Below are 22,616 nucleotides of genomic sequence, written 5' to 3' on the forward strand. Positions count from 1 at the left end.
TTCTGTCAGGTAAGGAAAATCACCCTATTGGACTTACCCTATCTCCCACCAAGGCTCTGGCCACCACCATTTTGTGCCACAAAATACGCAGTATCATGCACGTACCACCAAGTGGCCAGAGGAACCATGGCTGTAACCTCCAGAATATTGTGCCAAATGAGAAACTAAAATCCCCTCCGTGAGTGCAAGGACTTTGACCCTTATAGCTTGTCTCTTTTCATTAGAACTACCATTTTTTAGGACCAACATACACCAGATCACACTTGATACACTCAAAATTCAGATGCCAGCCAAAACCCAAGTATTAGAGGCACATAGCACAATCAGGAATATCAAGTTATTTAATCCTTACTACATGCCTGGGCAGTATTACCGTCCCAACTGTCCACAGAAGAAAATAGGTTCAAGAGAGCTTAAAGAATCTCCCCCAAACCATACAGGTAACCCACACAGAGTTTAAGGCTTCACCCTCTTCTAGCCAAGGATAGCCCCTTTTCCAGCCCACGCTCCCACCCTGGGGCCTAGACCCCTTTCCTCTCCAGAATAACTCCTCTGCCTCATGCCACCAAGGGTTCCTTCCTGCCTTACATTGCAGAATTCAGGGAGAGGACTGTCAGTGGGCATCTCTTTATTTGATCTCAAGTTCCTAGACCCTCCTTTCTTTGTAAAGCTTAGCGCTTTAGGTTCTTCTCGTTGACCTCATGTGCTTTAGCACGTAACAGTAGCCAGCATTCCATTTCACAGTTTGCAATGCTCCTGGCCCTCATGGCAATTCATGAGCCACACAGCCAGAAAATTCTGCAGTACCCTTCAATACTTCTTGCATCTGAGATGTCTGCTTTCAAGGGAATATAGCATGTCCCTCCACCTTTTTTTTCTCAAACAGAAACAGCATCATCCTTAAGCACCAGACAAACTTTCTCACAGAAATAATTTTTAAAAATGTAAGTAAGAATAAAAGCTATTTGCTTTCAAACTACCTTTTGTATTTCTAGGGCAAGAATGTACCTTCTGTTTGCCGGTGGGAGAAGACAGATTTTTTTTAAAATTATTTTTTAACATTACCGTGTGAAGTTGTTAGAGCTTAAAATTGATCAAGAGTTCATTATACAACTTATGATTGTCGTTATCACTCACATTTTGATCCGTTAGGTTTTTGTTCCAACCTTATGTATACTATAAACACAATTTATTACCGTGAAATTTTTTAAAATGACACATGAAATTTTGAGTGAAGAAGAATTTTTCGGTGAATTTTATGCAGATACTTTCTCTGATTGTCCAAGCGATATATATACTAGTGTCTCAGAAGATGACAGTTCTTCAAAATATAGTTCGGATTCAGACGATGTGAATATTAGACCAACAAAAAGACAAAAAGCCTTAGCGATTGATTCTGATATGGAAAGTGAAAATGAAACTGATGGTGCTGGAGAATGCTCCTTTGCTTCTACAGAAGAGTGGACTGAAGATAGCATTTCATGGAAATTAGACTTTATAGGAGTGTCAGGTGTAACTATTGACTGTTAATAACGCACAAAGTGTTAGTGAAATAACAGAATTAATCTTTGGTAACGACTTTTTCGAGTTGGTCACTTCTCAAACGAACCTGTATCACCAACAGAATGAAAAATCGTATAAAAAGTATAAGGCTTTAAAATGGACGGATGTAACCAATAGTGACATGAAGAAGTTTCTTGGATTAATAATTTTGATGGGACAAATAAAGTCACACTAGAAAGAATATTGGTCGACTGATCCCTTACTTGAAACACCTATCTTTCCAAAGATTATGACGAGAATAAGGTTCAAACAAATAATGACATTTCTTCACTTTAACGATAACTCAGAAACTCCACTTCCTGCGGACAGAATTTCAAAAGTTAAACCTCTTCTGGATTATTTTCTACCAAAATTTCAACTGATGTATATACCTAAACAAGAGCTATCACTTGAGGAGGCAAAGATAAAGCGGAGAGGACGACTCAGGTTCAAAATCTATAATCCCAGAAAACTTACAAGATACGGAATTTTGGTCAGGCTGGTTAGCGAAAGTGAAACTGGATATATACACAACCTTGAGATTTGCAACCTTGAGACTTACATGCAACCTTGAGAAACTGCAAGAAACAATATTATCGGTCTTACAACCTCATCTTGGTTCATGGCACCACATTTATCAAGACAATTATTACAACAGTGTGTCCACATCTAAAATATTGTTGAAAAATAAAACCAGAGTTTGTGGGACTATAAGAGAGAGTCGTGGTCTACCAAACCAATTAAAGGAGAAAGCTAGAAATCTACAGAGGGGAGAAATGACACTCTTACAGAAGGGAGAAGTGATTCTTCTTATATGGAAAGACAAGAGGTTAGTCCGCATGGCGACACTATTCATGACACCTCCACAGCATCTACAGGAAAGGAAGACAGGAGGACTGGCCATCAGGTAACTAAGCCCACTTGTATATTAGAGTATAATAAATATGTGAAAGGGGTTGATCGATCTGATCAATATCTGGCAAACTTCAATATCCTCTGGAAAACTCGAAAATGGTATAAGAAAGTGGGTTTCTATTTGATTGATTGTGGTGTATTCAACGCGTTTAAAATTTATCGTAGCCTTAGTGCACAGAATAAAATGTCTTACAAGCACTTTTTGTTAGCAGTAGCTGGAGAATGGGTAACTGACCATTCTGGTGAATGTAGGGGTAGTCCCGCACCTGGTCCTTCTTGTGGCGTTTCTGAAAGAGCCCCCTGCAAAGACTCACCTTGTCGACCAACAGGTAAAATAAACGAACATCTTCTAGAGGAAATGATACCCACAGGACTAGAATAAAAAATGCTGCCAGAAAGTCTAGAGTCTGCTCTTCCAGGGAAAAGCACAGTGAAACACGGTGTATTTGTAATAGATGTTGTGCTCCCCTGCACAGAGGTGCCTGCTATACCGCCTATCACGCTCTAACGAAACATTAGAATGCTTCAGTAAGACGTGAACAAAGTTTCAGGTAAATACATTAAGTGCAGAAAAAGTTGTTGATATTTACTCAAACGCGGGTGTTTCAATATTCACTTACAGAACAAATCGCTGGCCACAGGCGTTAGTTTCTGCAAAAATCCCCCAGTCAATAATGTTAACATCTACTCAGAAATTGTTCCAAAAAACAGTCCTGAGCTGAGGCACATACACGTTTTGTGAAAACAGCAGTTTACATATATTGGCTTTTATTTTAGTTAATTCTAGTGCAAGAAAAACTAGGATTTGGGATATGGTGGGTGTTTTGAATTGTTGGCAGGATTACTGATGTCAAATTTGCTAGTGTCTCATCATATTTAAGAGAAAACTTTGATCTCTCATTTCCCTAAGCACCAAGTTAAGGGAAAGCGGGGAGGGGGGAGACATCTATACTTAATACCATTTACTACCAGATTATTTCTAGGTACATAACTGAAAGCCTGTTAAAGACATAGCCTCTTCCTCAGTCAGGACCAAACGCTCGCTTGCCACTAGACCCAATTAATCTGTACACAGAAAAATCCAACTTTATTTAGATAAAACCCTTTTTTGTTTTAGGTTAAATATATGTAAATAGCACCTCAAAGAACAGAGGTATGCTCTGCGGGATTCCAGGCTGCCCCTCAGAAGCACACTGCTGATGTGTCTTAAGGCTGGAGTCTGTGAGCACCGGAACAAACTTCTGCTTTAAACCCCAGAGGAAGACAGGAAAAGGAGAGCTTGCCTCTTATGCTGAACAGCCCTCAGGACGGAGACCCCAGAGTCACCTCTCCCTCTCCCTGTGGCTGGCGAAGTGTCAAATGCCGTACAGCCTAGGGAGTCTGAGACTTTGTCATTAGCCTTCATCTAATCGTTGGAAGTAACACTTTATTTTTACCACTCTTGGCCTTGTCCGTACTATATATTCTGCTTTCTTTTGGGTCACGAAAACCTCCGGGAGGCCCTTCGAGAACTGAGAAGCCAGGGAGGGAAGAAGAGACTTACAAAAGTTCTACTCTAACCTTCTCGAAGCATCCCCACAAGGAGAACGCCAGTAACAGGGATCATGTCGCTGGGGCTCTGCTAATTACCAGGAACAGGATGGACTCCAAGAGGTAGGAGAGGGGCTGAGAGAGGGGTGGGGTCCAGGTCAGCAGAGGCGACAGGGCAAGGCTGTCTTCCCCTGCGATCACCATGGGAGGTAAACGTGGCCCGGTCCCTGGTTCCTGAGAGGCAGAGAGAGGCCAGCAAACAAAGCTGTAAAAGGCAACTTTCTTAACAAGAAAGTGGCAAGCAGTAGGTCGAAAATTTCGATCCTTACAATGCCTGTGGAGATTTTATGTTGATGACTTAACTGGGAACGTGCCAAGGTATCTGGTTTGAAGTAAAACTGTATAAATGCTTTTAGGGACCGTTTCAGGTCCTGAAAATACTAGGGGAATAAGTAAAAGTTCCCTTAGCCTCATTCGGCCATGTCTCATCAAGGCTATTGACAGCTTTGTCCCTGCCCTCTATACAGGAAAGGTAAACAAGTCCCAGAAAAGAATCCTTGGTCCATAAGGAATCATCTCAGTAGCCTGTGGGCCCTGAAGGAGGCCCTGCAGGGGTGAGGGTCAGGGGATGCATGGGTAGGAAGAGGATCTGTATTTTTTTTATGTATTTATTTTTGGCTGTGTTGGGTCTTTGTTGCTGGGCGTGGGCTTTCTCTAGTTGCGGCGAGCGGGCCTACTCTTTATTGCGGTGTGTGGGCTTCTCTTGCTGTGGAGCACGGGCTCTAGGGGCCAGGGCTTCAGCACCTGTGGCACGCGGGCTCTAGAGCACAGGCTCAGTAGTTGTGGCGCACGGGCTTAGTTGCTCCGCGGCATGTGGGATCTTCCTGGACCAGGGCTTGAACCTGTGTCCCCCTGCATTGGCAGGCAGATTCTTAACCACTGCGCCACCAGGGAAGCCCAGGATCTGTATTTTTTGATGAGTACCTTTGTCTCTGCAATTCCACAGACTCAAATCCTTTCGTTATAAAGGCACAAACTGAGTTCCATTTAGGTGCTACGTTGAAGCAAGAACAAGGGTCATTCATCTCTGGCCTAAATGTTGAATACAGCAGGCCAGATGAGATCATCAGAATTGTAATCCTGGATCTACAGTAGCCACCCAACCTCAAACAAACCACTCAACTCTCCCTTCTGGAAAACAGCTCCACTGTCCTTACTCAGGACTGTAACATTCTGTGCTTTGGGGGATTAATCCAGCCTAATAGTCTCCGAGTCTAGCGAAGCTACATATGTTGGAAACAGAAGTGCTAAATACAGAGATCCATAGCAGAAGGCCAACCAAGGCGGGAAGCAGTGTCACAAACTGAGCAATACAAGCGTCCAGAGTCGGACGCTTGGCTTCCAGGTCATGTTAGGGACGAGGGAGGTGAGGATATTTCTCTGTGTGTGTGTTCCCAAGACCCCTCGAATAAAAGAGTAGCTGCCAAAGATGCAGGGAGGAGGTACCCTATAAACACACTCAACCACCTGCTATAAATTCATAGGGCAGCAGGACCTGCCCATCAAGTCCAGACAAATGGCCTTTTCGTTGAGAGGGCAAAGGCACAGGGACTTTGTGGAGAGAAATATTAAACACCTGCCAAAGCCCTGCTATCCAAAAACAGCACTCACGAGCTTTACGTTAGCTAAGTTAGGTAACAGGACAGAGTTCTCGCACAGTCTATTAAAAGGCTAGACTCAGCTTAGTTCTCCTTGTACTTTATACCACCTTTAATTTCTAAGACAACAGATGTGCAAGGCCGGTTTGTTCCAACAGAGGATAGCGTGGACGTCATGAGAGCAGGTGAGGAAGAGGAGAAGGTGGAGGGCAGGTGAGGAGTGGGGGCAGGGTGCACTGTTCTTTCTTTCCTATCCGCTTTGGCCTCTACTCGGTACGGCTTGCTTTATTATAGGAAGGCTGCCACATCGGCCACTGTGACTGATTTATCGGTATCAGCCAACATCTGGTAAGTTTTACTATAACACTTGTTCTAGAATTTTTGAACACCTGTAGCTAAAGCTTTGGTGGCAGGTGAGTAGGGCTGGTTCTTGAATGGGCATCTGGTAAGTGGCCACCATGGTCAAGAGAGGCCCTGGATCTACTGACAACTGGAAGCCAGCTTCAGCTTCCAGGTACCCTGAGGCTGCTGGCACCATTAAAAGCTGCAGTTCCTAGTGCGTCTGGCTAATCAGCTGGCCGTGGCCCTTCGTTTCCCTGCCCCAAGCTGAGCACAGCAGATCTCAAGTCTCTGCCCCACTGTGGCTGACCGGCCACGCGGGTGAATGGTACTGCCTCTGCAGTGCTCCTGGGCTTTGGGTTTTGTTTTCTTACCCCAACGACTCTGTAGTACCTTGAAGAAACCTAAACTCTGTGCAGAGTCTGTCTGGGGCTTCCTTGGGGCCAAAGCCCCTTTCTCATTGCCCCAGAGGGCCACAGAGCAAACCCAGCGAGCCCCACGTCAGGGGTTTCTTCCACGTAGCACACAGAGACGAGTGCTCATCGGGCCAGATAACCACTGGTCTACACCTAAATCCCTCCACGGGGATGTGAGAAGTGCGAGAGGTATTAATCAGATTCTTTATGACCTAGTTCACCTCACTCATGAAAGTAGGACTGTCTTCCCAACCCCTCGTGGCCACATGGAAAGATTCTTGGATGAAACCATGTTTCATCCACGAGAGTCCTGGCTCTCTGAGGCTCTCTTGCCCCCAGGGAGAGTACCGGCTTCGTGTCCCTTCATGGGCCTAGGGTAGCCATTAGGGCCGACTGCAGCCATATTCCTTCCTCCAAGGGGACGGTCCTCCTCAAACGCAAGCACAAGCCTGTCCTGTAGGTGGTTAACCCAACACTGCACATACTGTGTAAAGTAGACCATATGTGCACCTGACAGATGCCTCCTGCACACTGCATCGGACACGCGGTCCGGAATCCTCTAAAATGTCCGCTGGCCATTACTGATATGTCACTGAAGTATTATTACTGAAACAGGATAGCAACCAGAAGAAAGTTCAGGGCTGCAACTTCTTTGGATGTGTCTCTCGAGACCGAGTTAATCAGTACTGTCTGTGGCACCAACCTGGTTTGTGTGTGTTGAGGGTTTGAGCCCTTCCCCAGTTGCAAAATCACAAAACGTGGGAAAAGATTTTTTAAAACTGCCACAAGAAATACACACTCGTGCTGGCTGGGCCCACATGCCCTTGTGAGACGAAATGTCACACACGGTTTGGTAACTGCTTGGGAAGAAAAGCTTTTTAGACTTATCTGAGGCCAAGCCCTCCATGTGCAAAAACTACCAGGCTAACGTGCTATGCCTTGATCTAAGTGATGGTCAGTACACAGGTGAGCTCATTTTGTGATAACTTATTAAGCTGTATACTTACAATGTGTGCGCTTGTCTTTATATGCCATATTTCAATAAAGATGTTTTAGGAACAAACTTAAATAAGATTAAAGTGCATATGCATTGCTCAGCAAGAAGGAAAGCGGTATAGGGGCCATGGAGGGAGGGGTAATTAGAGTCTGGGAGAGCTGATACAGAATTCAGGCAGATAAAACCAGAGCCATGGCAACATTACTGAGGTAACACTGATTGGGCTTTGTTGGAAAAATGATCTGTTGGTCTGAGAAAAGTCCTGTGTTAAAGATAAATCAAGGTTTTTTTTGGTTGTTAGGTATATATGCCGATCCTGCCACCCACAGCAATATTATAGCAACTGGCCGGGAGATCAGAAGCCCGTGGGAAAACACACTGCCTGGTGCAGGTGGGCAAAATAAAATCATGTTCCATATCCTCAAGTATGTGGGTCTTGCTTAGTTTGCATAATGGCTTCTCCCATTCTTTTTTAGAGGCTGGGTGGAGATAAAGGCATATAACATTTCATATATACAAATTCAGTTTCCTCTTTTTTTTTTTTTTTGCGGTATGCGGGCCTCTCACTGCTGTGGCCTCTCCCGTTGCGGAGCACAGGCTCCGGACGCGCAGGCCTAGCGGCCATGGCTCACGGGCTTAGTTGCTCCGCGGCATGTGGGATCTTCCCGGACCAGGGCACGAACCCGTGACCCCTGCATCGGCAGGCGGATTCTCAACCACTGCGCCACCAGGGAAGCCCCAGTTTCCTCTTAAGAAACAATAATCAAACCTCGAGATCAAATAATGATGACAGCATGAAATTTGCTACATTTCGGCTTTCTTTAAAAGGGAGCGATCTACAGTCCCCGGTAACTAAGAACCAAAAAGGGACAGGTCAACCAGGAAAAGAGCCCTACCCCCCTCCCCGAATCCAAATCAGCCATTTGATGTTTGGAGTTGTTTAGCCTCCAATTAAGGCAGCATTTTGTTCAGCTAACCTCCAGTTGACCTACAGAAGAAGGGAGTTGTTTTTCTGGAGCTAGTCATTAGTTGAACTGTAACCAATATTCCCTTGATGGCAAAACTTCACTTAAGTTGAAAAAGGAAAATCAATAAACAGATGACCTGAGGACTAATGAGCAAGGAGTTCTGACCCCATCCATCAACCTTTCCCCAGGCACGGGGAGGCCGCCAGAGAATCTGGAGACCAGGGAGGGAAAGGAAAGCAGGAGACAGAGGAAAAGGCTAGGTCCGACCGCAAGATTACCTGGGAGAATGCGATCCCAAAAGCCACTCCAGCGATGATCCCCATGTTGGTCTCCATGAAACTGGTCACCAGATCGTAACAACCCTGAAAACCCAGAGACACGGTCTCAGAGACATGTTTCACCCAGACCAGACCGGCTGGGTTACCTCGCGACACTCACACATACACCCCAACCTTCATTCCGCAAACAGAATGAAAAATCTCAAACATACAAATGGTACAGAACCCCCAAGTGACCCTTCCTCTAAAATCACAGTGAACATATGGCCAATCTTGTTTCATTTAAATTTCTTCAACACTCATCCCCTGGCTGGATTATTTTAAAGTAAATCCCAGATATACACTTTCATCCACAAACGTTTCTGTTGTATGATGAAATTGAGCAAGAAGTCTGTAAGATCCATGAGGCGAATGCTGTAGGGATACAGAAGCAGACTTAAACACGTGAAAAGGCATTCTGCATCCTTGATCAGGGAAACTCAGAATCATAAACATAGTTACTAGCATTATGACAACAAATGACAGAATCTTAGATAAATAAAGTGAAATCCTCTGGTTAGAAGGAGGTGTTTGAATACCTGCCAACTTTATGGCATTTTAGGGTTCTTCCTACAGAGACCATTAAGTTTTCTTTTAGTAGGGAAAACCCATGTTCTAGAGTCATATTTTCCACAGATTTACTATGGGACCTTGAAGAAGTCACTTCCCCTCTCTCTATTATGATGTCAATGACCTCATTCGTAAAATGAAGTAAGTTTCCCTTTAACATCCTGTGAAATCTCCACATGTTGTGATGAAAAGCAACACCAATTTTACCAATTTCAATGTTAGTTTAATATCGATAAAGTTTAATTTCTTTAAAAGAAATGGTCTGGTTGGAGTTCGACAATGTTGCTAAACTAGTTTTGTTGTTATCCTGGATTACATTTGATCAACCCGGTCCAGGTAGGACACCAAATTTTGTGCGTCACTCGTAATGCAAAGGCAAAAGCTGACTCTTCCTGTTAAAACGCCTGACAGCTCAAACAGCAGGAATTAGCGAACATATAGGTGTGTCAGGGTGTGGGTGTATTTCTATAGTTTGGAACTGGGCCAAATCAACCTAGACTTCTGAAGTGACATATTCAGCTTTGGAAGACATGGTCTTTTTCCAGCTTTCTGAAAAAGGGCCTCAACTTGAATGTATGAAGTCTGAAAAATCAAAACAATTTCATAAACAGGGTAAAGAGGATTATTGTTTATCAAGAAAGGCCCTTGTAGTAACATCTGAAGAACAAGAACAACCAAAAACATGTCTCCCATTTTTAAATTCAAAGTTTAATGATTTAACATTTCTCATAGAGCTTGTGAAAATTCTGCCAATGCTGTATCTTCTAATGATATTTTATATATTCACAGTCTGTCTGCAAGGACAAAGATGCATTAATTTAGCAGCAGTGCTTTGACACATGTTTTTGATGCAATGGACAAACTATGCTCCTTAGTTACCTGATGCAAAATTGAAGGCCAGGGCAGGGGTGGGAAAGGAAATGCATTATTGCTCATGGAAAGTTTTGCAATTTGATTCTCTTTACAGGAGAAGCTTGCTCACGGATTTCATTTCTACTAGTGAAACTATATATCACACTATTTTCCAAAAGGTAGTGGAAAGAAAGCAGTTCTGGTAGGAAGAAGTCAAAGCCAGAAGAGAGGTGGATATTCTAGCACTTTCCCAAATGGCAGCAGCTAAGATAGAGTTTTTCTGTGCTGGTCATCGTTCATTGCTGTAACTCCTCCCCACAGCGATGCTCGGGCCAGGGAATGAAGTGCAGACCACCACCAGTGTTACATCAACTCAAAATATGGAAACACAAACCCAGTAATAAAAACCAGAGAGAAGTGAGGTGGGCTATTTTCTTACTCTGCAAAATAGTTTGGGATAGGTGTTTCTGGTTTGTTTTTTTGGGGGAATAGGGTGTTTTTTTTTTTCTTCTATTTTTTTGTTTTTGCTGTGAACTTTAATTCTACATATAAGGTGAATATGTTTTTCTAAAGTATGAAATGTCCTACAATGGAGTAGAAATCAGAGTCAGTCACATTATTTTTGAAAAGCCCACTCCAACCAGTAAGAGAAAACAAAAATGAAGTAAGGGCCTGGCATTAGTACAACTGTGGCAAAATCATTCTCTAAACCTTGCTCCTCGCAGTGAGGTTTTGCTAAAAGGGGCGGCAGCAGCATTACTGGGGATTTTGTTAGAAATGCAGAATCTGAGGCCTCACTCCAGACCTACCGAATCAGAATCTGCCAGATCCCGGGGTTACTCATTTTTAATGAGTTTTTAATAAATGTTAACAATATCTCCAGATGTTTCACGTGCCCATTAAAGCTTGAGAAGCACTTTTCACTAAGAAAAGTTCCTCCACTCTTTTTCACTCTCAACAAAGAGCAAATTAATAAATTATAGCAATAAGAGAGTTACGTAAGATGAGAAGATGAAAGTGATTTAGCTTCTTCATTGTTGTGTAAACGATACAAGACCCAGGTTGCAATAAATGTTTTCCTTCTCCAGCTTTTTCTCTGTTAGTCACTCTATGGACCCACAAGCCCATTTTCCAGGTCTCGGCCTAGCTATGCAGACTGCCCGAACTGCTTTGATCCTACAACCCCAGTGCACGTTTGCCTCCCACCTCAAATTCTCCCCGAAAATTCTCTTATCTACCCACAACGATCTCTTTTAATTTCCTAAAATGAAAGCCCGATTGTCAGGTGTGAGATCAATCTACAGAGGCCTGCTAAATGTCCTAGGAAACACCCAGAAACAGAACAGGTAATTTGCTCACCCTCTCAGCAAGTCTAAATCAACAGGGCCTCGGATGGGAAACACCTGCAAGTGGCAGGCTTTTCAGTAGCGGGAGTAGCACGGCTGCTTCCAGGCAGGTACTGGGAGGAGGTACCTCTGGAGCTGCCAACCAGAATAACTCCCTTCCTCTTGCCCTGGCTCTTTAAAAAAAGGCAAGGAATTCCTAGAGGGTAGGGGTCAGTCAATGCTATTAGCTAACTGAACCTGTGGACGTTTGATCATCGTGCTTAGCAAAACCAAAATCAAAGCTGTCCTCAAAACAAAACGATAAATATCCTGCTTAACCGCTCTCACCTTCCTGCTCTCTGCCAGTGATTTGTACAAGGTAGGTTTCTCAGGCACAGGGTTCAAGACACTAGAAGATCTATGGGGATTTAGAAATACATGTATTTTATATAAAAGGATTCCACAGAACTAGGACATGGTGGGAGTTAATCTTCCTGGGGGAGGAGGGAGTCAGTTTGGGGAGACTAACCTTTATGAGCATCTATTATCACTACACATCTCCACCCCATCGGCATTGCTTACCTTTTATAGATGAGGTGTCACAGACTCAGGCCTGGGAAATAATTTGTCTGAGAAGTTCATGTGGGCATTAAATGAGAATATCTAATGAAACTTCCTAGGCAAGTTTCGGTTTTCATTCACTTTCTCTCCACGAGAGAAGTATCTCTTCCAGGTATTTGAGGCACCCAGGAAAATGTAGAGTAGGATTGTCGGGGGGGGGGGAGGCTGGGAGTGAGGCCAATTTGTAGGTTATCAGTGAAGTGAAAAAATGCTCCCCTATCTTTCTGGAAGTCACTGTAAGGATTCTAGAGATGCACTATAGGATCTGCCTCTAAGCCTGCTTTTGAATACAAACAAAAGACCCTCCCTACAAGGATGTGCTGCATCATTTCTAATAAAAGGCACAGTGTGGTAGGGTAGAAGACAAACATCGCCGTTATTGTCGTGACATTTACACCACAGCTACCATTTAACATTACAGGTAACATTCATCTTGTCCTTACTCTGCCATGCACTGCGCTTTAGATACTTTATCTCATTCAATTCTCCCATCAATCCTAAGGGGCAAGAACTGTTATTCTCTCCATTTTACAGATGAGAAAAACAAGGCTGAGAAAAGTTAAGTAACTTGATCAAGATCCCACAACCAGCAAGTGGCTGAGCCAGAATTTAAACTGCAGTCTGACTCCAGACCCTGTGGTCCTGACTTTGAAGCCCTCAACTTTCACAAAAGAAGTAGTTTGGGTGCAAGTTTTTTTTTAGAAAGAAGGCTTTTATCAAGGTTGATGATTGCTGCCTCTACAAAGGACCTCCTGAGGCTCTGCTGTACCAATATCTCACTCCATAAAGCACGTCTTGCCTTTTATACATCGGAGCACCCACTGAGTGCCAGGTCTGCTCAGCACTTCATAAAATGGCAGCATAATGACATATACGGATGCTCAGTGGAGGTGTCCATGAAGAAACCAGAAGTAACCTTGCTGATGAGAGGCGAAGGAGGCCTCAAAACTTTGGGTTCATAAAAGACTCCAGTTGAAACAGATGTTCTCTTAGCTCACACAAGAAGCTGTCTGTACTGAACATCTCCTCTCACCACACCAACAGCCAAGTAATAAACCCAGAATGACAAAATGAGCTTCCAGAATATGGCAACAATGCCTTGCAGCAGTTCTGCTACAAATACCAACATTACATGGGTAAAATACAAAAACCATCTCTTAACATTCTTATCTTGAAAGGATGGCTATCTTCTGTGAATTATTCAGTAGTTGGCCCGGATCCCATAGGATTTTGAAGACCTTAGAAAACTAGCACTTTGGGATTTCCCTGGTTAAGACTCCAAGCTTCCACTGCAGGGGGCACGGGTTCGATCCCTGGTCAGGGAACTAAGATCCCACATGCTGTGCAGCGTGGCCCCCCCAAGAAAAAAAGAAAAGAAAAGAAAAGAAAACTATAAATTTACCTTAGTAAGAAAAGAAAATTTACCTGATGGCGGCATAACCACAGGTAAACTCAAGAGTAGGGTTTTTTTCTCCCTGTTGTTTCAGCAAGACATAGTTTCTATCTGGCATTTCCCTAAATGTTTAAGAATAGATAGCCCTCACACACAGCTGTATCATGTCTTCATCAGATTCTCTGCAGAGTGGAACACAGAATTGATTTTCCTTTTCTCTACCTAAGTTTCATTTCCCTCATTTCTACTATGTACTAACTTTCAAATTTCTCTTGGCCAGTTTTTTTTTTTTCCTCCAATTTCTTTGGGAGTCAGGATGTTGAGAGTGAGTTGAAGTTGTTGATTTCTTTTCCCAATGCAGTGAAGTCCCTAAAATCAAGGCCACCCTCCTCGCAGAAGCAGACGCTGTCTGTCAACTCAACTCCCTCTTTCCGCTGAGGACTGGCACCCAGCTGGGAATAATTTCATGTTTCGAAGGTACATTAAGCAGAAGACAGACACCCAGAAAGAAGAAAGGCCACATTTCTTGACATCAGCATCAGGGTTAACAGGAACCACTTGCTAACCCTTCCTAACTGTGCCTCGTAGAGTCTCGCTGAGGCACGGCTTTCTCCTTCAGAAGTGGGCAGCCCAGTGCCTCTCCCTGGCCAGAAAGAACCACAAAGGAAGATTCCTGACTCTCTCCAAGGCTACCATTTCTAACCTATTTGTCATAATTTCACAGAGACAAAAAAGCCCTCCCCAAGCATTCACCACTGAGTCCCATCAGGGCCAAGAGGGAGCGAGTACCTTCTGGTTCACTTTAGTGGCGGCCACGGTCAGGTTGTGCAGATCCTGGGGATTACAATCGGTGTCGTTCATGCAGCAACTTGGGGGGATGCCATGCTCCAGAAAGTAGGGGCTGGTGCTCCAGTTGGTGTAGTTCTGCACCCCACAGCAGCTCAGCTGTTAACAGGGAAAGGAAAAGAATTAAGTGTGGCAGATCAAAGGCACTGTGGTCTCTGCACTCAGCGCCTTGCAGCTTTTAAAAGAGGGGCCCAGGCCCTAAGTCGACAGGCACAGCTTTGGTGAGTCAAGATGAGCCGAAGCTCCACTAACAATTCTGCTCCCTGGCATACCCACGTGAACTCGGCGAACAAAGTGAGAGTCCTAGACACCATATCGCGTTGGTTTCCACCTCCCAAAGCCAAGCAGCTGCTCTCTGGCCTGGCTAAGCATCAAAATCACTTGCGTGATTAGGTGCTGCTAAAGAGACAGATGTAGAGATCTACTGAATCAGGACTGTCGATGGGGAGCTGAGGCCAAAATGGTTTTAGAAAGCTCTCCCCAAGATCTGTACTAATACGTACATAAATGGTTTAGGGGGAGAAAAAGATGCACATGGAGGAAGAGAGAGAGTTGCTGTTGGTAAACTACAGCCTACCAGCTACCTGGTTTTGTAAATCAAGTTTTACTGGGACACAGCTGTGCCTCCGCGTTACGTGTTGTCTAGGGCAGATTTTGTGCTACAAAGGCAGAGTTGAGTAGTTGTGACAGAGACTGCATGGCCTTCAAAGCCTCAAATAGTTACTACTTGACCCTTTACAGCAAACATGTGCCAACTGCTGACATAGAGGATATTGAAGCAGATGGGGCAAAACATATCATTAATTGGTGAATCTGGGTAAAAGGGGTACATCTGCTTGTACTATTCCTGCAGTTTTTCTAGGTAACTTCGAGATTCTACCAAAATAAATTACCAAAAACATAAAAATAAAAATACTGCTTCTGAAGTAAAAACAAAACAACACAACAATAAAAGACACTCCTCAATCAAAAACCTCCTCAGATGATCCTGATGGGCAGTCAGGCTTGAGCACCTCCAGGCAGGAAACTACTTTCCTCATATCCTCTGCGAAGCAGCAGGCAGCCTAAGCCATTCACACGCCTGCAGGATCCTCAGTTGCTCTGAGATCGGCTCTCCAACCCCACTGCACCGCCCAAGCCGGTGAACACAGCTCACCTGAGCTCTCCACCCAGACTCAAGACAGCATTTCCAGAAGGCTGGTCTTAGGGAGCCAACTCGAAGTCAGGCTGTCCTACACTCACTGTTCCAAGGCTTCAGATTTTAAGGGCAAACTAGCTCTCCTTGGGATGCCCACATCCTTACGGATGAAAAGCAAACCGGAGGGAGTGGTCCTTCTTGACACTAATTACCTGGATCCCTGGACCCTGAAGAAGTACTGGATGTCCACTGTTGGAAAGGGAACTGGGCCAAGAGCAAACACTGCCAGTCCAGCGTCACCAGCAGCCCACAAGTCCAAGGCCCGACCTCGCAGGCCATTGCCAGCCCCATCTCCTTCCTGGAACTTACGCTGCGCTGCACGTGATCCACCGCCCGGCTCCTCTCGTCGTTGCCATTGTAATTCTGCATGGCATCAGTGTAAGTCCTCAGGAAGGTGTCCTTGATCTAGGGAAGACAAGGAGCGATGTGGTTCTGGTCCACGGCAGCCCAGATGGACACAGGTTCGTACCAACTTCCACCCCAAAATAGCCTCTTCTGAAAGTCTCCGAATAAATGTAGGCCAGGGAGGGGATGCCCTGTTTTCTGACACAAAAGAGCTCAGAAGATCGGCCAAGGGGTTTGTTAGCTCAGGAGTTTGAATAAATGTTCCCTTACCCCCAACCCGGAGGAACCCTGCCTAGTTAAATGAGCCACTCAGGTGGCTAGTCAGATTCGGAAAGGGCTGTGATGGTTTTCTAGTTATTTTCTTGGAATTGGTTACTGCCTTTCTTTCTATAACTTTTTCTGCCCTTACTCAGAAGAATGACAAAGGACAGGCCTTTGTGTGGGGGGCGGGCAGGAAGACCGATGCTTTGACCAGAATCAGATCCCTAGTCTACCATGCAGGAGTGGGGCAAAACCAGCTTTCACTTACCTGTCTTTATTGAGATGAGAAAAAGAGGCTAAAGGACATGGACTTTACTTGTTAATAAACGGTTAGCAAAACCCTTTCTCCTTCTCTGTGAACACATTTGACCTTGGGTTATCTTTCAAGTTCTGTTTCCCTGGAAACCTGCTGAAGGCGGAGCCTCAGGTGTGTTACCAGGCAACCCGGCTAATGGTAAAAAGTGCCCCGATTGGTGAAATGACTCTGGCCTGGACTTCAGCAAATGACAATAATTACCTGGTGGGAAGCTTAGGGCTAAATATGGTGACTCTTCTAACTAGGCACATTCCTTGCTGAGATACTGGACGCTATGCCCACTGGACAGTTACAAGAGATAAAGAGACACTATGTACATGGAGCTTCTAAGCCAAGGTGGTTGCCACATCCAGCTGTGTCCTCTCGTTTCATTGCACGTGCATCGTCTCTTAGGCATGGGCAGGTCTACACAGACTAGAGCCTGGACCACTTGGAGGACGCCCACTGAAGAAACAAGCCCATTGCTGCCCTGCCTGCAAGCTGTGTTTCCTTTACTGTATCCTCAGTCAATGCTGCTAGGCTGTGACCTATTCTCATCATGTGTGTTTGACTCTTTAGCCAAACTCAAGACCACTACTGGTGGCCGAAGAGTGGGACTGCAACCCCCAGCCACCACTTCCCTAAACGGTTTTTCAGTGAAAAGAGGTTAGGCAGGTGAGGATGTTCAGGTCCTAGGGATCAGGAACCATGAAGAGAAAACCCCTACGTGGAGCCCGGTCCCAGCAGCACATGGAAAGGAAGTAGGCAAGGGCTCAGGTTGGAGCGAGCCAGGCTGGGCCTGGGGTTCACACATGCATCGGGGGCACCTCTAGGCCGTGACTTTATCAGGTTTTTACCTCAGCTGAGAATAAGAATGGGGGATCTAACTCTGGATGCAGTGCCCACATGAAATGGTCCTACAAGTCCGTCTTGGCATCTGAGAGGCCACATGTGGTAAAGGAGAAGAGGGGGGAGAAAGCGCCTAAGGCAGGCTCACTGGGAACTTGACTTGGCCAAGCACAAAGGCAGGGCCTGGGAACAGGTGATGCCAGACTTCTAGAGGCACAGTTACCACACTCGACCTCACTGACTTTCCTACCTCCATCTTGCTATTTATTTCCATTCTAACACGTGTAGCTGCTTCTATCTTTACTGTCATTTACAGGGAACGATAATGAATTTGGGGAGTGGGGAGTTAGAACCAGAACTGTATTGTAGTAGCGTATACACTTTCTGACCTATCATCAGTATACACATCTGAAAAGTGATACCACGGCAGCTACAGACAGCATGAGAGCAGCTCATCCCTGCATTAGCATCTATACGTTGTCCAAATAGAGCAGCCTCAGTGACAGGACATGGAAGGATGGCCACATGTGACAAAGGACAACTGGGAGTGTCCTTGAAACTAGCAGTTTTGATCGCAAAACCGGATTCAAAATAATTCTCCACAGCTGTAGAAATCTCAAATTTTACATGTAAATAAAAAACAAAGCACAGCTTTGTAGGGGTTTTTGATCACGACTGTCTTCTCTCCTTTTCCCACACCACCAAGCGAAGCCACAGGGCTCCTCACCGCTGGGGTGTGGATTTTACCCCCCGGCGACAGGGGGCGCCCCGCAGGGGCTCTGGGGAGGAGACAGTAGAGCACAGGCTGCTTAGGGGAAATGTAGCACTTTGCCTTTGGCCAACGACTTGTTTGGCTTGCCTCTGGCCTCTGAGAAATCTTGATATACAGATATACACTTGTGCCTTGCTGAAGTGGCTACTTTTAAAGTATTTAATCTATATGGAAGGTCACTTTTTTAAAAGAAGGAGGAACGACTTCCCTGGTGGCACAGTGGTTAAGAATCCACCTGCCAATGCAGGGGACACGGGTTCAAGCCCTGGTCCGGGAAGATCCCACGTGCCGCGAAGCAACCAAGCCCATGTGCCACAACTACTAGGCCTGCGCTCTAGAGCCCGCAAGCCACAACTACTGAGCCCATGTGTCACAACTACTGAAGCCCACACGCCTAGAGCCCGTGCTCTGCAACAAGAGAAGCCACCACAGTGAGACGCCCGTGCACCACAACGAGGTGTAGCCCCCGCTCGCCGCGACTAGAGAAAGCCCGCATGCGGCAACAAAGACCCAACGCAGCCAAAAATAAATAAATAAATTTTTTTAAAAAGCCAACAAGGCGGAGAATCCTTTCATACGACATCTATATAAAGAAATAGAGTGAGGGTCAACAACTAAGATTTCAGGTTTGGCGAAATTCCCACCTGTAGAATTTTCTGGGCATTTCAGCTCATAGCCCATGGCATTTGGAAACTAGCAAACACCACTGGAGATACCAGCTAGCTTCTCTGCATCCTTTACCCATTCCAAGATGTTTCAAAAATCGTCCTCCCAAAGACCCTTGAACTGAGTTCTCCACTTGGTGTATACTCACCTCGTGACGAAACACAAACCCGGAAATGCCAGCCACGAGTTCAGCCAGGAACACCAGAGACAGAAACATGGCATACTGCAAAGCAAGTGGACAAGGACACAGTCAGATATGGCGGGGGGAAGAAGAGTGCTTCTTTGGGCTAGGTCCCTTCTTGTCAGGGGGAATTAGACAAGTCATATTCCCTAGAAGGAAAAGTGGAAAAATCCTCTTCTCCTGATGTTCCCATACGAGCCTCCATATAAGCATGTGTCTTTAACATGCGTAAGCACTTGGGGACACACGGGCTGAGGACAGTGCATCCAGGGACCCGCATCATGCCTGTCAGCTCAGCTCAACCAGGAGAAATCTGGAAGGGCTTTTTACAACTAAGTATCCACTATTCTTAATGTTAGGCTCCTTGAGGTAGAAAGTACTCTGGAGGGCACAGGACACAGTTCCACCCTGTCTGTGAGTCCTTTAGACCACTTTCCTCACCAGGGTCACCTGGCGTCTGCAAGCTGAGACCACTCCCTCCACGCGCCCATCCCTTGCAGCTCATTCAGGTTTTAAACTGTTCCGATTGCCAGAAAGCCGCCTTCTGCTTGGCCACAGTCTGCCTACTTGTAAATTCCACTTACTGGTGTTGGATCTGCTTTCAGGAGATGCCAGAACCAGTGTGACCTCTCTTCCACGCCACGGCCCTTCGTCTGTGTGAATACAGCCATGGAGGTACCCGGCTGCTTCTCTCAGTTCGGGCAACCCCTCCTGTTTCCTTAAGCACATATCCTATGAAGTGGCTTCAAACCCCCTTCCTTTAGAGTTGTATCCCTCCCATTCTGACAGAGCGGCCCAGATGTGCACAGGCCCACGTAATACCCTTCCTCACTATGGCCTGAATGCGGCACCCGCAGCAGTGGGTCGCTTACCTCTCTTGTTCTGCCTGCGGAGTTGATAGCCTTTTGAAAGCAAATCAGCTCCGCTGCTGACCAACAATGTTTGCAAGCATCTAAAACCCCCAGTGCTTCTTACACATTTCATGCTTCCTGTACTTTCCAAGTCGATTGTGTGTGTGTGTGTGTGTGTGTGTGTGTGTGTGTGTGCGCGCGCGCACGCGCGCACGCACGCACATGCGTGCATGAAAGTGCCTAAGTTCAGGGATATTATATGGTACTTCTGAGACATTAAGGGTTTCCATTTTTGTGACTGAAAAGCAGATAAAAGGAAAGAGAATTGATTCCTCTCCTACAAGGCATATGTCTTAGAATCTGCTTCTTCTCATCTCAAAATGAAATACAACGCTCTCGAATGTTGGGAATTGCCCTTGGTGATGCCCTGGAACTTGAGTACACTGCATGTGGCCATACTGCTTACTTGTAAAGTGTACATATGTCTTGTAAAGTATATATGTGTGCATGGGATCATAAATTATTTTTCTCAGCCAGGGGCACATATATTCAAAAGAGGAAATACTGCCTTAAAATGCTGGTTTCGTTCAAAATATTAATAAAAGTGTCTCCGCACACTGAAAGCACAGACACTAAAGTATCAAACACACAGTTATGAATAGAAGGCTCCATGTACACGACTTCTCTCTCTCAACGTGGTACAAAATGCAATTAGAAGCGCAATTTACTCTAGGGAGACTCTCACCCCAGGCCTAGACTCCACCAGAAAGTCCTGTGAGAAAGTAACCATCAGGAGGCAGGTGGGAGAAAGAACTTTTGACTCTGTGGTGTAGCTCTTAGCAAAGAGGCCACGGTTCTGGGCCTCCATAGAGTGAAAATAGTTATTTTCAATTGTTTTGCAATTAATGAGGTTAAATGAGGACTGTAAAATTTTAGATGGACAGCTAATCAAGTGACTTCTGCTCTGTTCAGCTAGATCAGCAATTTCACGTCCCTAGGAGGTTCTCTGCTTCTAGAAGCTTCCAGAGGAGAGCTGCTGCTCCTTCAGAAGGCCTGCTGCGGAGAGCCTGTATTAAATCCAGGTGGCAGGGTTTGAGTTTTCTCCAAATGAAAATACGGTAGTAGAAATAGTCCTGGCTTTAGAAAGAAACCTATCTGGTTTCCCGTCCCAGCTCTCTGCACATTAGTTGTGTGAACTTGGACAAGGTATTTCACCTCCAAGTCTTTATCACATAACATGAAAACACAACCTGAATTTTATGGAGGTGGTGAGGAATAAATAAAATTGAGTATGCACACAGGGCAACATCGAGCAGGTAAAAGGAACTAAATGATAGCTTGTAGAAGACCAAAACCAACACCAAGCCCCCCAAACTTCTCTACTTGCCAAAAGGGTCACTTGCTAGTAAGCTCACAAGTGTCAGGAGAAAATGGCAGCATGGTATGAAACCTTCAGAAGAAGCCAGAGATGACTGTTCCATTGTTGCATGCCCACTTCTGCCTGCTTCAGTCATAGTCTTTGGGCTGGAAGAAACCTTGGTGGGTTAGTCCAATACTGTTCTTTCATAAATGGGGACAAAGGCCCAAAGAGGTTACATCCTTGCCCCTCAAGACTTAAGCCAGTTAGCATCAGGGTCAGTCAGGTCTCTAGGTCTCCTCCCTTCTTGTTTGGACAGATGGATTTTTAGCAGTCTGTGTTTTCCATGCCTCTGGAGTTAATTCTTCCCTTGCTACTCACTGTACTGAAGAAGAGGGTCTCAGCACTAGCTGTGCAATAGCACCCCTGGAGAGCTTTCAGAAAATGTGAAGCCAGATCCTGACCACCATACCTTCTGGTTCCACTGGCTGGGGGTTGGCCTCTGGCAGAGGTGTTTTTTAAAAAGCTGCCCAGGTGACTCAGGCACAGATCAAAGTTGAAAACTACAACACTAGACCAAAGGAAACACTAGCGCCTATAAGAAGTACTAGAAGGTAGACTCACAGTGCTAGTGGAGGTGACAGCAGCAGAAGTGCCTCCATATGGTCTCACTACGGCTTTTCTACCAACCTGCAAGGATTAGCTGTGGCCAGGGTATCAGCTTCCCACATGGTCTTCAGGACAGAGAATGGCCAAATCAAGCACGACCTCCATCAGGTTGCCAACAAAGAGACTGACCAGTGCCCATTTGGAAGGTGCTTCCTTTGGAGTGAATCACCCTCACACCCGTATCTGTCACTAGATGGTATTATGGGTTACTGCAGTCTAGGGCTAAACAAGAAAGGACAGGCCACCCTGCACCGAGGGAATCTCTACTCTCCCCTTTCAGAGAACAAGACGTCTGAAAGCAATCCTTTTAAACAAAATTTTCTTTTGAGGAGAGGCTCTTGCTGCCTTTTATCTGTGAAAGCCTTCCACATAAACTCTTATTAATGACAAGCATGGGCAAGAGACTAGAGAATTAGGCAACTGGTCTACCAGAAAGTTAAGACTTGCAGCAGCAGCCTTTCAACAGCCTATCCTTATCCTTTGGGAAACATCACTGCTGTGTCTGTTGAGTGGGGAAGCTCTGGCTTAGCTCAACTCCCACTGCACGGAGCCAGGCTGTGCAGGCGTAGAGGAGAGCGTGCCCATGCATCCCAGCACAGCCCAGCTCAAGGAGGCAGAAAAGTATTTCTCCACTGGGAACTTGGAAATGAAAGGCTGCTTATGTTCGGGGTACTGCCTCACCCACCAGGGCTGCACATCACATGCTTGAAGAGATTTCTAAGACAGAATTCAAAACTGGAACAGGGCGTCTTGCCACAGGCTATAAATGGCTTATTAGAACCGCTGGCCACTGCTTTGTCATCATCTACCTTGAGGGACCAGGATTTTTTTGTGTCAGGCTATATCTGGGGTTGTTTCTCCCTCTAGGGGATTAAAGGGTGGG

The 22,616-nt window shown here is 45.4% G+C and overlaps 1 protein-coding gene across 1 annotated transcript in view; it reads right to left on the reverse strand.

Moving 5' to 3' along the window:
* Positions 1 to 22,616, reverse strand: part of TSPAN7 (tetraspanin 7) — a 140,165-nt gene that overhangs the window by 2,620 nt on the left and 114,929 nt on the right. The window contains exons 3-6 of the mRNA XM_059049888.2: positions 18,824 to 18,898; positions 15,797 to 15,892; positions 14,233 to 14,388; positions 8,644 to 8,727 (exon numbers count right to left, since the gene is read on the reverse strand). Of these exons, the coding sequence (XP_058905871.1) occupies positions 8,644 to 8,727; positions 14,233 to 14,388; positions 15,797 to 15,892; positions 18,824 to 18,898 (411 nt within the window). The remainder of the gene's footprint in view (positions 1 to 8,643; positions 8,728 to 14,232; positions 14,389 to 15,796; positions 15,893 to 18,823; positions 18,899 to 22,616) is intronic.

This window comes from Kogia breviceps, chromosome X (assembly GCF_026419965.1).
Source record: "Kogia breviceps isolate mKogBre1 chromosome X, mKogBre1 haplotype 1, whole genome shotgun sequence".
NCBI lineage: Eukaryota > Metazoa > Chordata > Mammalia > Artiodactyla > Physeteridae > Kogia > Kogia breviceps.